Source organism: Scyliorhinus torazame, chromosome 10, assembly GCF_047496885.1.
Source record: "Scyliorhinus torazame isolate Kashiwa2021f chromosome 10, sScyTor2.1, whole genome shotgun sequence".
NCBI classification, from domain to species: Eukaryota; Metazoa; Chordata; class Chondrichthyes; order Carcharhiniformes; family Scyliorhinidae; genus Scyliorhinus; species Scyliorhinus torazame.
Window position 1 is genome coordinate 73,386,834 of NC_092716.1, and position 14,049 is coordinate 73,400,882.

General features: G+C 45.5%; 1 protein-coding gene across 6 annotated transcripts in view; it reads right to left on the reverse strand.

Moving 5' to 3' along the window:
- The window catches only part of rpgrip1l (RPGRIP1 like), a 385,377-nt gene that overhangs the window by 150,485 nt on the left and 220,843 nt on the right, over window positions 1-14,049 (reverse strand). For 5 of the 6 annotated variants that reach the window (XM_072518258.1, XM_072518259.1, XM_072518256.1 and 2 more), the window contains one exon: window positions 5,736-6,188. In XM_072518258.1, coding sequence (XP_072374359.1) covers window positions 5,736-6,188 — 453 coding nt within the window. Of the gene's footprint in view, window positions 1-5,735; window positions 6,189-14,049 lie in introns of those variants that run through there. The other variant, XM_072518261.1, reaches the window with a different exon arrangement.

Below are 14,049 nucleotides of genomic sequence, written 5' to 3' on the forward strand. Positions count from 1 at the left end.
AAAAGCCCGCGCTTTCCTAAGCCGGCCCCGCCCCCTCTGGCGCAGCTACTTTTGCGGCCTTATCCCAATTCCCCCTTCCCCGGGCCTCCCCTCCCTCCAGCACCGACGCCCACATTCTCTCACAGTCTCCCCATCAGATCTCTTCCCCCATCCCCATCCATCACCCAACCCGTGGAACATTCCCTACGCACAGTTAAAACCCTGTATACAACCGACCTCCCCCCACCCCCACAACCACAGACCCTCAGTTTGAGTCCAACTTTTCAGTTTGTATAAAGGTCCAAGCCTCCTCAGGCGTTTCGAAGTAGTGGTGTCGATCCTGAAATGTGACCCACAATCGCTCTGGCTGCACCGATGTAGCACCGCCTTTGCCCGATTAAAACCAGCTCTCTTCTTTGCCACCTCCGCACTCCAGTCCTGGTAGATTCGGATCTCCGTATTCTCCCACCTGCTCCGTCGCTCTTTCTTGGCCCATCTCAAAACGCACTCTCTATCCACGAGACAGTGAAACCTCAACACTACCGCCCTTGGCAGCTCGTTGGCCTTGGGTCTCCTTGCCAGGACCCGATGAGCCCCATCTAGCTCCAGGGGATCCGAAAAGGCCCCCGCTCCCATCAGCAAATTGAGCATCGTGCTCACATATGCTCCAGCATCGGCCCCCTCCACTCCTTCAGGGAGACCCAGAATCCGAAGATTCTTCCTCCTTGACCTGTTCTCCAGGTCCTCTAATCTTTCTGCCCACCTCTTGTGTAACGCCTCGTGCGCCTCCACCTTCACCGCCAGACCCAAGATCTCATCCTCATTCTCCGCGGTTTTTTCCCGCACCTCCTGGATCGCCGCCCCTTGGGCCTTCTGGGTTTCCACTAACCCCTCGATCGCCGTCAGCATTGGCGCCAGCACCTTTCTTCAGCTCCTCAAAGCAGCGCCTGAGAAACTCCCGCTGCTCCTGCACCCATGCCGCTTGATCTACACCCGCCGCCATCTTGTTTTTTCTCCCTCGCACTTTTCGCTGCTCCAAAAACGCTTTTTTGACCGCTCCACTCCTGGTCCAATCCATATACTATGGAGGGGGGACCTTGCTCACCTTCCCACACTGGAAGTTGTCGAAAAAATTGCCGTTGGGGCTCCTCAAAAGAGCCCAAAAGTCCGTTTTAACGGGAGCCGCCGAATGTGCGGCTTAGCTCCGCATAGCTGCAACCGGAAGTGGCCCCTCCACCACTTTTAAAGGTCTGCAGTGTCTCTGCAAGTTTTGAAAATCCAGCCCTTTAATTCTGTTCCTCTGTCCACAGATCCTGCCAGATCTGCTGAGTATTTCCAGCATTTTCTGTTTTTAGTTCAGATTTCCAGCAATTGCAATATGTTGTTTTCATATAAAAACATTTTTTGAATATGTTTACAACATTGTGACCAAATCAATTTTCCCCTAATGCTTTCCTTATACATAGTCCTGGGAATTGTGGTTAATAGGAAAAGGAATTTAAATTGTTTAAATCTGATGCTCAGTGGGCTATGTCGCAGTGTGGGCCACCACAATATTCTTTCATTTTTGGAGCACAGAAATCCCAATTAAGAGGGACAATAAAGACACTTTTCACATCTAGCAGTAATTCCATTTAAGATTCAAACACCTGTTAGATATCAGAATTATGTGAGGTGACTTTGAACAGTCTTTTTTAATAGTCCCTGCGGACATGCACCTACAGCATAAAGGGGCAATAAATAGCAATCCCACTTGAGAGGTCACAGGACAACTGATGTAGGAAATGGAAAATATCACATTAACTTAAATAGAGATTACTACTACACTAATCTGCTGAAATTGATGGACTGTTAAAAGCCATATGTCTAAACCGACTTCTTAAAAAAATGACTTGTTGGCAAGTAAAAGATGTACTTCTAGTTGGGAGAAGCTATCGTACCTTTCTAAAGAATGTGACTTTGTCTTCCCATGTATTTGGAACTGGGGATTTTTGAACTAAAATAGGTTTATACTTTTTTTTACAACAAAGACAAGTATTGGAGGCGTGAGACAGATCAGGCATCATCTGTTGACACAAGTCAACGTTTGCGTATGGAACTCATCGGTTTTCTGTCTGATTGCTCTGAATGACAAAATCTCAGACCCAAAAGTTTGCCAAGCAACTCTGGAATAGGAAATATCATTTTTAAGTCATGGTTGTAAAAGCTAATCCTATTTAAAGAAAACATCTACTATCTCCTTACATGGCTTGGTGTCCAATACTATCTGGTTACATTCCTGTCAAGCGCCCTGGCACGTTTTGCCACTTTATGGGCACCATGTAAATGCAAGTTATTGTTGTTTGAACATATGTAGATTTTGAATCATGACATCCAGCCTGAAATTAAGATCATGCTTAAGATAGTATTGGATAAATGATGGCTTGAACTGTGACAGCATCCACCACTGCAACAACTTACTAACTATGTAGTATCTTTCAGGTAGTAAAACGTCCCAAGGTGTTCCACAAAATTTGACACCGTGCGACAAAAGAAGATATTAGGACAGGTGACCAAAAGGCATAGGCATTAAAGGATTGTTTTAGAAGATGGAATGATGTCATACCAAGCTGTAAAGGAAAAGTTGATTGAGATCCAGTTCACTTCTTCATGTTGTTGAACTCTTGCAAAAATAAATCTTAAAATCAATTTTGAAAGAGTAGCTAAGGAAGTTCCAAAGAATATCGCATTTGTGATTGGCCAATATGAAGACAAAATATTTCTTTATAAACAAATATGTTATACCTAAAATATTGGAAAAACTCAGCAAATATTTCCTATAACCACAACATACACAGAAAACAAAATTGAAAGTAAATTTGGGTGTTCAAAAACAAACCAGTGATTTTGGCAATGCACATCTTCAATTTATTTTCTTTAGAAGTAGTGGCAGGCTGGATGATTGCAGAATGACTAATTTAATTCCCCAGAGCTATCAAACATTAATGAAATTTTAAAACCAAACTCACAAACAGCACTAAACATTATGAAAAGGAAAATACTTGCCAAAACTCTAGCCACCAATACAACATTGAACTACAATTAACAATATAGTTTGAGACTATGAAGTTAGTTCAGAAACATTGGCCGGAATTCTCTGGCCGTTGGGATTCTCTTTTTCCGCAGAGTGTTTCTCTGGTCCGTGGGTTTCCCAGGGCATGGGGTGGCTTCAATGGTAAATCCCATTGACAAGCGTTGGAAAAAGAGAAACCCGCTGCTAGCGACGGGCGCGCTGCCGAGAAATACACAGCTGGGGGGGACTGGGGAATTTTCCCAGCCCTGTGGAGATGGCAGGGGGCAGGATATTGGGGGTGAACCACATCAGTACACCTCCTCAATGCATTACTGCCTCCAGAGAAATTTCCCAAGTCAGAAGCCCACTCCAATGAGGCGGAAAGCCAATTTAACCACTTAAGAGCCCAATAGGGATACTTTTCTGACAGAAGCGGGATCTTCCTGCTGTCAAAACATCCCCTGATTTATGCAGTGCCTACCAGTTCTCTAGCTGCACCTGCTGATGGCAGACTGGGAGAGAGATTACCAATATCTCCAAGAGCCACAAGGCCATTCCAGAGAGGGGTTATTCCTCTCCAATGCTGGCCTGGCAGCTGTTACCACACTTCTTTAACAATTAAAAAAATTATTCGAGGGTACCTTCAGCTTGAGGTGCCCTCATGATCTCCCACCAACACTGGTCACACCCACCTCTCCAGTTGGGACTGCCAGATGTCCTGCCTTGGACACACCTCCTGTCCCTTGTGACTGCACAACGTGCCTGCTGTTCCTAATTGGACATGGCTCCCAGGAGCAACCAGCTAATTGGCCTTCTCTAGAAAGATTGGCCAGGTGGCTGGTCACCCTCAGTGTCGAGAGCCACATTTGGTCCCGATGCTGGAGCCTTGGTGTCCTAAGGAAAATTCAGCATATAATTTCAGCATTTGGTTAATGTTTGAAAAAAGGTGCTGCAAAGAGTTAATATTTGAGGATTTTTGTTTAATGATATGGTTCCACTGTATTACTGTCGCAAAGATTGTTTCCATCTGCTGTGACAGAATACTAAACATGTTTTCTGCATACAATACCAGCTATATTAAATTCATAATGCTCATTAGGTTTATATAGAAACCTCCAAACATCTACTGATAAACAAGTTGTTTTATGCAACTTGGAACAATCATGCAGAAATTTTGATCTCCGAGTGCCAAAATTATAAAATGAAAAGACCTACAACTGCTTTTTATTTCCCAGTGGTTAAAACAAGGGCCCAGAAACAGAATAAAAGAACAAAAACCACATGGTCTATCTCTTTTTCTCTTTGGCAATGAATTAACTTTTCCTTTTACAATATGAGCTCTATTTTGTTGATTTAAAACATATTAATCTCCTTCTGTAATATATTTTGGCATTTCACACGAATGAAAAAGGTAATTTTACTCAGACTTACAATGCTCCTGTTTTTTATTAAAGGGAATGACTCACTTTATTGTAAAATAAACTAATGCTAACAAGCCTCTGCTAACACCATCTGTGCACTATTTGTCAAAAATATTACATTTGGCCAAAATTAAATATTCATTTTCAGCTGTGTTAAGTATTCCATTTCAGGGTTTGACATAGGGTTGTACATAGGATGTCAGATATAGCGTTTGATAATGTATAAACAATGCAATTCTAAAACTGTCATATGTCATGTAACCTCAAGGAAGATATCCATTCCTTATGGTTCTCTGTTGCATAAAGAAAACAAAAATTCAAACTAGAAAATTCCTTGTTCTATAATATGACTTTCATGAACTAGACACATGGATGGTTCGGAACTTGCATATTTTAAAAGGAGCCTACTGTTTGAAGGATGGTTATAAATTTATTTCAAATTCTTGAGATGTGTAATGAAGTTTATTCAGCTATTAACATTGGAAATTAGTGCTTGCAGTTGGAAGAAAGAACAACAGCATAACCTAAATTCCCATGACCACTTAATAATAGAATAGGGGGAGGAACAGAATAGGGGGAGGAACAACATTGAACATCAATTTCAATCATGAAACACTAAACAGGAGATTCTATTCTTCATGGAATTTGACTTACACTTTATATGTTCCTATAAATAGTTCAGATCTACACAGAAGATTATGAAAATACTTGTAAATATGTGAACATAAACTAACTGAACTGTGCCCTACTTAAAGGAGTATTCCATCCTGGAACTCTTTAAAATTTCTCATTCAATAGATGTTTTAACTGCTTCATGTACCATTGGGATAACGTTCTCTGATAAGGGAACAGATCATTATTCTTCAATTATGTGGAAAATGTAATGACATAACACGCTTAATCAATTGATAGTCATATTTTTGATTGAGTATCTGAGCACAAATCAAGAATTTATTGGGCATGACTTTGGAAAGAAGAATCTTAAAATCAACATGAACTATATCATCACATAAAATTGTGCATCCATATTTCCACACTCAAAAACTTGATAGTACTTCAATGATTTATAATAACAGCAGCAAGAAAGCTGAACGTTGGAGCAAGTGTGAAATTGTTGGAATTCAACACATTACAGTATTGTAGGCAATCATAAGGTGAAATGCTTAAACGCGACATAATTAGCAAGGCCTGTATGCAAGGAGAGCAGTACTTTGCTACTAAGGTTTGAAGGCTCATTGTAAACAAATAAAGTAATTTGTTAAAACTGTGTACTTTATACTCACCAACCAAAAATTCTCTGCCAAATATTCTGCCATTCTTTTCAAGGATTTCATGCATTCTCAACTGGCATGCTGCAATAGTTTCATAGTCTGTGCCATATGCGAGTTGTACCTCTAGTTTTACTCTGTTTTTCTGTAAATACTGAAGGAAGAAGTCATCCACTCGGACAACATACTGAGATGTGAAGTCAAATACTGGCTGCAGTCCATGTATTACAGGGGTGGACTGGAGTTCATAGTCATAGAATGCATAGGTGCAGAAAGTAGCAGGTTCTTGCTCACCAAAAACCTTAACGGCTTCAGGAGAGAAGGTCACTTTGCTGATATGGATCTCAAATATGTTTTCTCCACGCTCTAAATGGACAGTTTCATCAAATTCATCAGCTTCATCATCGGCTGTTATTTCTGGTTTGAATTTGAATTGTTTGGTGCCATAGGCTATGTCTTTGAGTTGGGCTGAAATAGATGAAAACAGATGCGATTTTTCCATATTTTCCATTAAAGCAACAGAACACAAGATTTTCTCTATGTGGAAAACAGATGGTCTAGAATATAAGCACCATTGTTATCATTTTTTAAAACAAGTTCTTCAGTACAGAAGATTTGAAATAGCCCTGCAAATTCCTAGAATATGAGCTACTCAGCTTGCAGGGATTACAACTTGACATTTATTCTGGGATAAATCAGATGAAACACTGCATACCAAAGGCCTTTTTAACACACTGTAGGGACATCTTAATTAAAACTTTCAACAGGAAATTACTAAGATGCTGGTCTGCTAATGATACTGCTTTTTAAAAAGGTGATTAACCCATAGTATGCCCAAAATATTGTGGGTCTGAAAATGGAAAAGAAAATGATTTCTTGAGCAAATGTGGTGATACAAGAGGTTCAGAGAACATTGTATAATACCTATATGTATTAAAAGCATAATTACTTAAATGCAACTTGGTGTCACAGACTTATTAGATCTTATTTACCATATTGGGGAAGGTATTCTCTGTTTGTTATTTCTAGCAAAATTGTAAGCAGGTTCTTTATATGTGTATTTATACTTTCATTACATATATTGTGCAGAAGAAATCTTTCCTCAGGGCGAGTTCCTGAACCTGAATGGACTGCCAGAGGCAGATGCTATGCAGAAACAAAGCATCATCCTTTAGCAAAACAAAATCGTCATCAGACAACTTATGCTGAGAAACAGAGTGGATAATCTACTGAAGTCTAAGTGATTTATTTATCTCACAGTCAGAGAATAACTAAAAATTGCGGCCGAAAATAAAATACACATCCAATAACTTAATAAGCCAATGCAAAGGAAACAATCTTGTACTCTCATGTAAGTTACGTTGGTTGGCTCTTAACATCTTCTAAAATGGACCAGCAAGCAGTTCAACAGCAATTAGGAATGGGCAATAAATGCTGGCCCAACTAACGACGCCCACATCCCATGAATGAATTTTAAAAAATGTTCTGCTTTAGTTACTTGCACAATGCTTTCATGAACATTGCTGTGATGCTTCTTGCATCTGGCATTAACACTGTCTTTTAGCACTGGTTTTCATAAGCAGCAAATTTAGAGTACAATGCACTACCAGTTCATTTTTCTACTTCAGAAACCACAGAGTTAAATGTGCATATAAAACATATAAATAAATCCAATGTATATGTATGGGATTTTAAAACTAAGAAATGGAAAATAAATTTGGAAGTGGTCTAAAACTAATAAATAAAGCTAATATATGTACGAGATTTTAAAACTAAGCAAATGGAAAATAAAATCAGATATGGTGTAAACCAGGCTGTCATTGAGCCCATGTTGTACTATTGGCATAGACTTGATGTATCCTCATTCATTCTCTTTTTGGCTTTGGTGCTGTCCTGCATTTTAGGCTCTGGTTATCCACCTAGATTTTTCAAATAAAAAAGGAAGACCAACAGAGGGAGTTAGGCAGTAAATCAATTTTGATAGTGCTGCGACTGTTAATAAACTGTTTATGTTGTGGTTTGATGGTTTATATCATCTAAGCTTAAAGCTTTGTTGTTCCCTTGAGAACATTCATTATATTCAAGAGCAGATAGTCTGCAGTGAAAGTACATGAAGAACTGTTAAGTATGGTATGACATTGAACTTGGATATATATTAAGATATATACAGAATATCTGATGCTTGGGCAGCACGATGGCGCAGTGGTTAGCATTGCAGCCTCACAGCGCCGAGGTCCCAGGTTCGATCCCGGCTCTGGGTCACTGTCCACGTGGAGTTTGCACATTCTCCCAGTGTTTGTGTGGGTTTCACCCCCACAACCCACTAAGATGTGGACAGGTGGATTGGCCATGCTAAATTGCCCCTTAATTGGAAAAAATAAATTGGATACTCTAAATTTTAAAAAAAGAATATCTGATACTTAACTATTGTCTCGAGATACGTTTGCTGATTTTTACATGGAATCACATTACTGCTGCAGAACGAAACACCCACTATCTGATCCTGAATTATTCATATTTTGTTTATAAGAAGCATTATTTTTGCTTGTACGCAGAGCAAGTTTATTTCGCCTGATATTTGTATTTATAGATAGATGGAGATTTTGAGGATAGAGAGAATTACCTCTGCTCCCCCCGCCAAACACATCCCGATCGACGAGCAGCAAGTTGCCATTCATATAAACGAGGGCAGCAGCAGAGGGAAGGCGGAGTAACAATCAGGACAAGTGCAGGATAAGATGGGAAAAGAATGGGCAGGAATCACAGAGAGTGGGCGGGAAAAAAACGGGACAACAACTCCCAGGAGGGAGGTCACCACACTAGTGGGAAAGCTAGCGCCGGGAGCATGCAGCAGATAGAGGCCGTGGCACACTCCCAACAGAAGGGACAGCTGTTGGCGTGGGCGGGCAACAAGCAGCGGGGACAGGTAAGCAAAGCGGAAAAAGAGCTGGGGAACGGGGACAGGGGGAAGAAGAAAAAGACAGGAGTGGAGTGAAAGCAAAACATGGCTACATAGGGCCACAACCAGGGGCTCGGAGCGAAAAAGCACTGCAAGCAACCACTTAGTATGGTCTCTGGGCGAAGGGAGACCCCAGAGTACAGGGGGCCATCCACGTGGCGGACACACAGTTGGTGGCCAGATTGGGTGCCCCTGGACAAAGGGAAACCCCGGAGCGCAGGGACCCGACTGCATGGGGAGAGCAGTGACTTCGGCCATCTTGGACGGCCTCCTAACAAAGGCAAACCCTGAAGTGCAGGGCCGCATCCACCAGGTAAGTATGGTTAATCCCACAGGGCGGGAGGGGCTGGGTGGGACAGACCTACCATTCCTACTACGGGACGAGGGCTCGGGGGTGGCAATACTAATCAATAAAAGGCCGATATTCAAGGTGACGAAGACAGTTAGGGACCCAGGCGGACAGTACATCATGGTCAGCGGGGCCCTAGACGGGGCACCGGTACTACTCGTTAACGTGTACACTCCCAACTGGGACGACACAAAATTCATTAAATAAGACCATAGCGGAAATCCCCGACATAGCGACGCACCGACTGATCATGGGAGGGGACTTTAACTGCATACAGGACCCACGGACAGACAGGTCGAACCCCAAAACAGGGAAGACGTTGAACATGGTGAAAGTACTCCGTCGCTTTATGGAGCAGATGAGAGCGGTGGACCCTTGGATCCTTTTTCTCCTCAGTACATTATGTATATTCTAGGATCAATTTCTTTGTGGTGGGGAATTCAGTCCTTCCAGGGCTGGTCAAGGCAGAATACTCTGCAATCGCAATCTCCGACCACGCTCCACATTATATGGATGTGAGGTTGGAGACAGGCAATGCCCAATGCCACAAATGGAGGTTGGACACTGCACATCTGGTCGACAAGGTATCACAGGCCATAGCTGAATATACAAAAAACAATCAAAATGGGGAGGTCTCACCCTCCATGTTCGGGGAGGTCTCACCCTCCATGTTCGGGGAGGAGCTAAATGCCGTGATTAGAGGGGAAATTATCGCCTTTAAAGTGCAAAGAGACAAAGAAGAGAGAGCGGCTCGGCAGCAGCTGGTCTACTCCATACTGGAGGTAGACCGTAAATACTCCGAGGCCCAGACTGTAGAGCGCCTGGCGGAGAGGAAAAAGCTACAAATGAACTTTGACCTGTCCTCCACGAGGAAAACGGTGCACCAGATCCACCAGGCACGGGGGACCTTATACGAAAACGGAGATAAAGCCTGCTGGCGCGCCATCTGAGAAAGCAGACAGCCACTCGAGAGATCATGCAAATTAGAGATAACAGACGCACAATAGAAACAGACCCAGTCAAGGTTAACAAAACCTTCAAAGCCTTTTACCGGGGACTGGACACCTCAGAGCCTCCATCAGGGGACTCGGGGATGAGACAGTTCCTTGATGGACTTGACATGCCAGTTGAGGGGAGGATAGGAAAACGGGGCCTGGAAGCACTGCTAGAACTGGGGGAGGTAATGGAGAGTATTAGCTCCATGCAGGCGGAGAACGCACAGGGACCGGACGGGTTCCCAGTGGACTTCTACAAAAAATCTGCACAGCACTAGCCCCGTACCTCCGGGAGATGTTCACAAATTCGCTGGCTGGGGCAGACTGCCACCTACACTAGCACAGGCCTCAATCTCGCTAATACCTAAGAAAGACAAAGGCCCAACAGAATGTGGTTCATACAGGTCCATCTCACTACTAAACGTAGACACTAAAATATTGGCCAAGATCCTAGCCAAGAGGATGGAGAACTGCATACCAGAGGTGGTTGCAAATGATCAAATGGGCTTTGTCAAAGGTAGACAGCTAACATCGAACATCAGCGCCTGCTGAACGTGATCATGATCCCATCTGGAGAGAGAACATGTGAGGTGATCGTCTCCTTCGACAAGTTCAAGTGCAAGTACCTCATAGAGGTACTGGAGCTGTTTGGGCTCGGACCAGGTTTCACCTCATGGGTGAAGCTCCTGTACAATGCTCGCATGGCGAGCGTATGGACAAACAACACCAGCTCCCAATACTACACGGGGACACCAGACAGGGATGCCCACTGTCCCCGCTGATGTTCGCCCTAGCAATTGAACCATAGCGATCGCACTCAGAACAACAAAGAACTGGAGGGGGATCTAAAGAGGAGGCAGAGACTCCTCTATGCGGATGACCTGCTCCTCTACGTCTTGGACCCACAAAGCAGCATGGAAGGAATCATCATGATCCTGAAAGAGTTTGGTGCCTTCTCGGGATACAAACTAAATATGGGCAAAAGCGAGATTTTCCCGGTGAACCCACAAGGGGGAGGGGAAGCACCGGTGGGACTGCCGTTTAAACAAGCCCAATGCAAATTCCGCTAACTGGGGATTCAAATCGCTCATGACTAGGCAGGCATCCACAAATGGAACCTGACCAGTCTGACGGAGGAAGCTAAAAAGGACCTGCAGAGATGGAACACACTCTCTCGCGGGGAGAGTGCAGACGATGAAAATGAACTTGCTGCTCAGGTACCTCTTCCTACTTAGATCCATCCCGATCTATATCCCTATGGTCTTTTATAACTCACTGGACAAATTAATCATGGCGTTAGTATGGGGTGGGGGGAGAAATGCAAGGATCCCAAAGAAGAACCTGCAGAAAACAAATTCCAGGGGAGGGTTAGCCCTCCCAAACCTACAATACTACCACTGGGCAGGGACAGCGGAAAGAGTGATGGGATGGATAAAGGAGCCAAAAGCCGAGTGGGTGCGCACGGAGGAGGCCTCCTGTAAGGGGACCTCGCTGTGGGCCCTCGCCACGGTGGCACTCCCATCCCCACCCAAGAGACACAGCCCAGTGGTGGTAACCACCCTCCAGACTTGTTGGATGTTGGATTGTTTATTGTCACATGTAGCGAGGTACAGTGAAAAGTATTTTTCTGCGAGTAGCTCAACAGATCATTAAGTACATGGGAAGAAAAGGGAAAAAAAAGAAAATACATACTAGGTACACAATGAACACAAGGTATACAATGTAACTACATAAGCACCTGCATCGGATGAAGCATACAGGTTGTAGTGTTAACGAGGTCAGTCCATAAGAGGGTCACTTAGGAGTCTGGTAACAACGGGGAAGAAGCTGTTTTTGAGTCTGTTCGTGCGTGTTCTCAGGCTTCTGTATCTCCTGCCCGATGGAAGAAGTTGGAAGAGTGAGTAAGCCGGGTGGGAGGGATCTTTGATTATGCTGCCCGCTTTCCCCAGGCAGCGGGAGGTGTAGATGGAGTCAATGGATGGGAGGCAGGTTCGTGTGATGGACTGGGCGGTGTGCACAACTCTCTGAAGTTTCTTACGGTCCTAAGCCAAGCAGTTGCCATACCAGGCTGCGATGCAGCCAGACAGGATGCTTTCTATGGTGCATCTGTAAAAGTTGGTAAGGATTAATGTGGACATGACAAATTTCCTTAGTTTCCTGAGGAAGTATAGGTGCTGTTGTGCTTTCTTGGTGGTAGCGTCGACGTGGGTGGACCAGGACAGATTTTTGGAGATGTGCACTCCTAAGAATTTGAAACTGCTAACCATCTCCACCTCGGCCCAGTTGATGCTGATGCTGACAGGGGTGTGTACAGTACTTTGCTTTCTGGGGCGAGATTCTCCGACCCCCCCCCCCCCCGCCGGGTCGGAGAATCGCCGGGGGCTGGCGTGAATCCCGCCCCCGCCGGTTGCCGAAGTCTCCGGCACCGAAGATTCGGCGGGGGCGGGAATTGCGGCCGCCGGTTGGCCCCCCCCACCCCCCCGCGATTCTCCGGCCCGGGTGGGCCGAAGTCCCGCTGCTAAAATGCCTGTCCCACCGGCGTAGATTAAACCACCTACCTTACTGGCGGGACAAGGCCGCGCAGGCGGGCTCCGGGGTCCTGGGGGGTGCCCCCACGGTGGCCTGGCCCGCGATCGGGGCCCACCGATCCGCGGGCGGGCCTGTGCCGTGGGGGCACTCTTTTCCTTCTGCCTTCGCCACGGTCTCCACCATGGCAGAGGCGGAAGAGACTCCCTCCACTGCGCATGCGCGGGAATGCCGTCAGTGGCCGCTAACGCTCCCGCGCATGCGCCGCCCGGAGATGTCATTTCTGCGCCAGCTGGCGGGGCACCAAAGGCCTTTTCCGCCAGCTGGCGGGGTGAAAATTCGTCCGGCGCGGGCCTAGCCCCTTAAGGTTGGGGCCCGGCCCCCCAAGATGTGGAGCATTCTGCACCTTTGGGGCGGCGCGATGCCTGACTGATTTGCGCCGTTTTGGGCGCCAGTCGGCGGACATCGTGCCGATACCGGAGAATTTCACCCCTGAAGTCAATGACCAGCTCTTTAGTTTTGCTGGCATTGAGGGAGAGATTGTTGTCGTTGCACCACTCCACTAGGTTCTCAATCTCCCTCCTGTATCCTGACTCGTCATTATTCGAGATCCGGCCCACTATGGTCGTATCGTCAGCAAACTTGTAGATGGAGTTGGAATCAAATTTTGCCACACAGTCGTGTGTGTACAGGGAGTAGAGTAGTGGGCTAAGTACGCAGTCTTGCGGGGCCCCGGTATTGAGGACTATTGTGGAGGAGGTGTTGTTGTTCATTCTTACTGATTGTTGTCTGTTGGTCAGAAAATCGAGGATCCAATTGCAGAGTGGGGAGCCAAGTCCTAGGTTTTGGAGCTTTGATATGAGCTTGGCTGGGATTACGGTGTTGAAGGCGGAGCTTTAGTCAATAAATAGGAGTCTGATGCCGGAGTCCTTGTTGTCGAGATGCTCTAGGGATGAGTGTAGGGCCAGGGAAATGGCGCCTGCTGTGGACCGGTTGCGACGGTATGCGAATTGCAGTGGATCAAGGCATTCTGGGAGTATGGAGGTGATGCGCTTCATGATTAACCTCTCGAAGCACTTCATTATGACTGAAGTCAGGGCCACTGGTCGATAGTCATTGAGGCACGTTGCCTGGTTCTTCTTAGGCATCAGTATGATGATGGTCTTCTTGAAGCAGGTGGGGACTCAGAGTAGAGTAGGGACAGGTTAAAGATGTCTGCGAACACCTCTGCCAGCTGGTCGCGCAGGCTCTGAGTGCACGACCTGGGATCCCGTCCGGGCCCGTCGCCTTCCGAGGGTTCACTTTCAGGAAGGCCGATCTGACTTCGGAAGCTGTGATGGTTGGTATGGGTGAATTCTGGGCTGCTGGGGCACACGCCAGCGGATTGTTGGTTACCTGCTCGAACCGAGCATAGAATGCATTGAGTTCATCGGGGAGGGGTGCGCTGATGCCGGAGATACTGCTCGGCTTCGCTTTGTAGCCCGTTATGTTGCTTAGTCC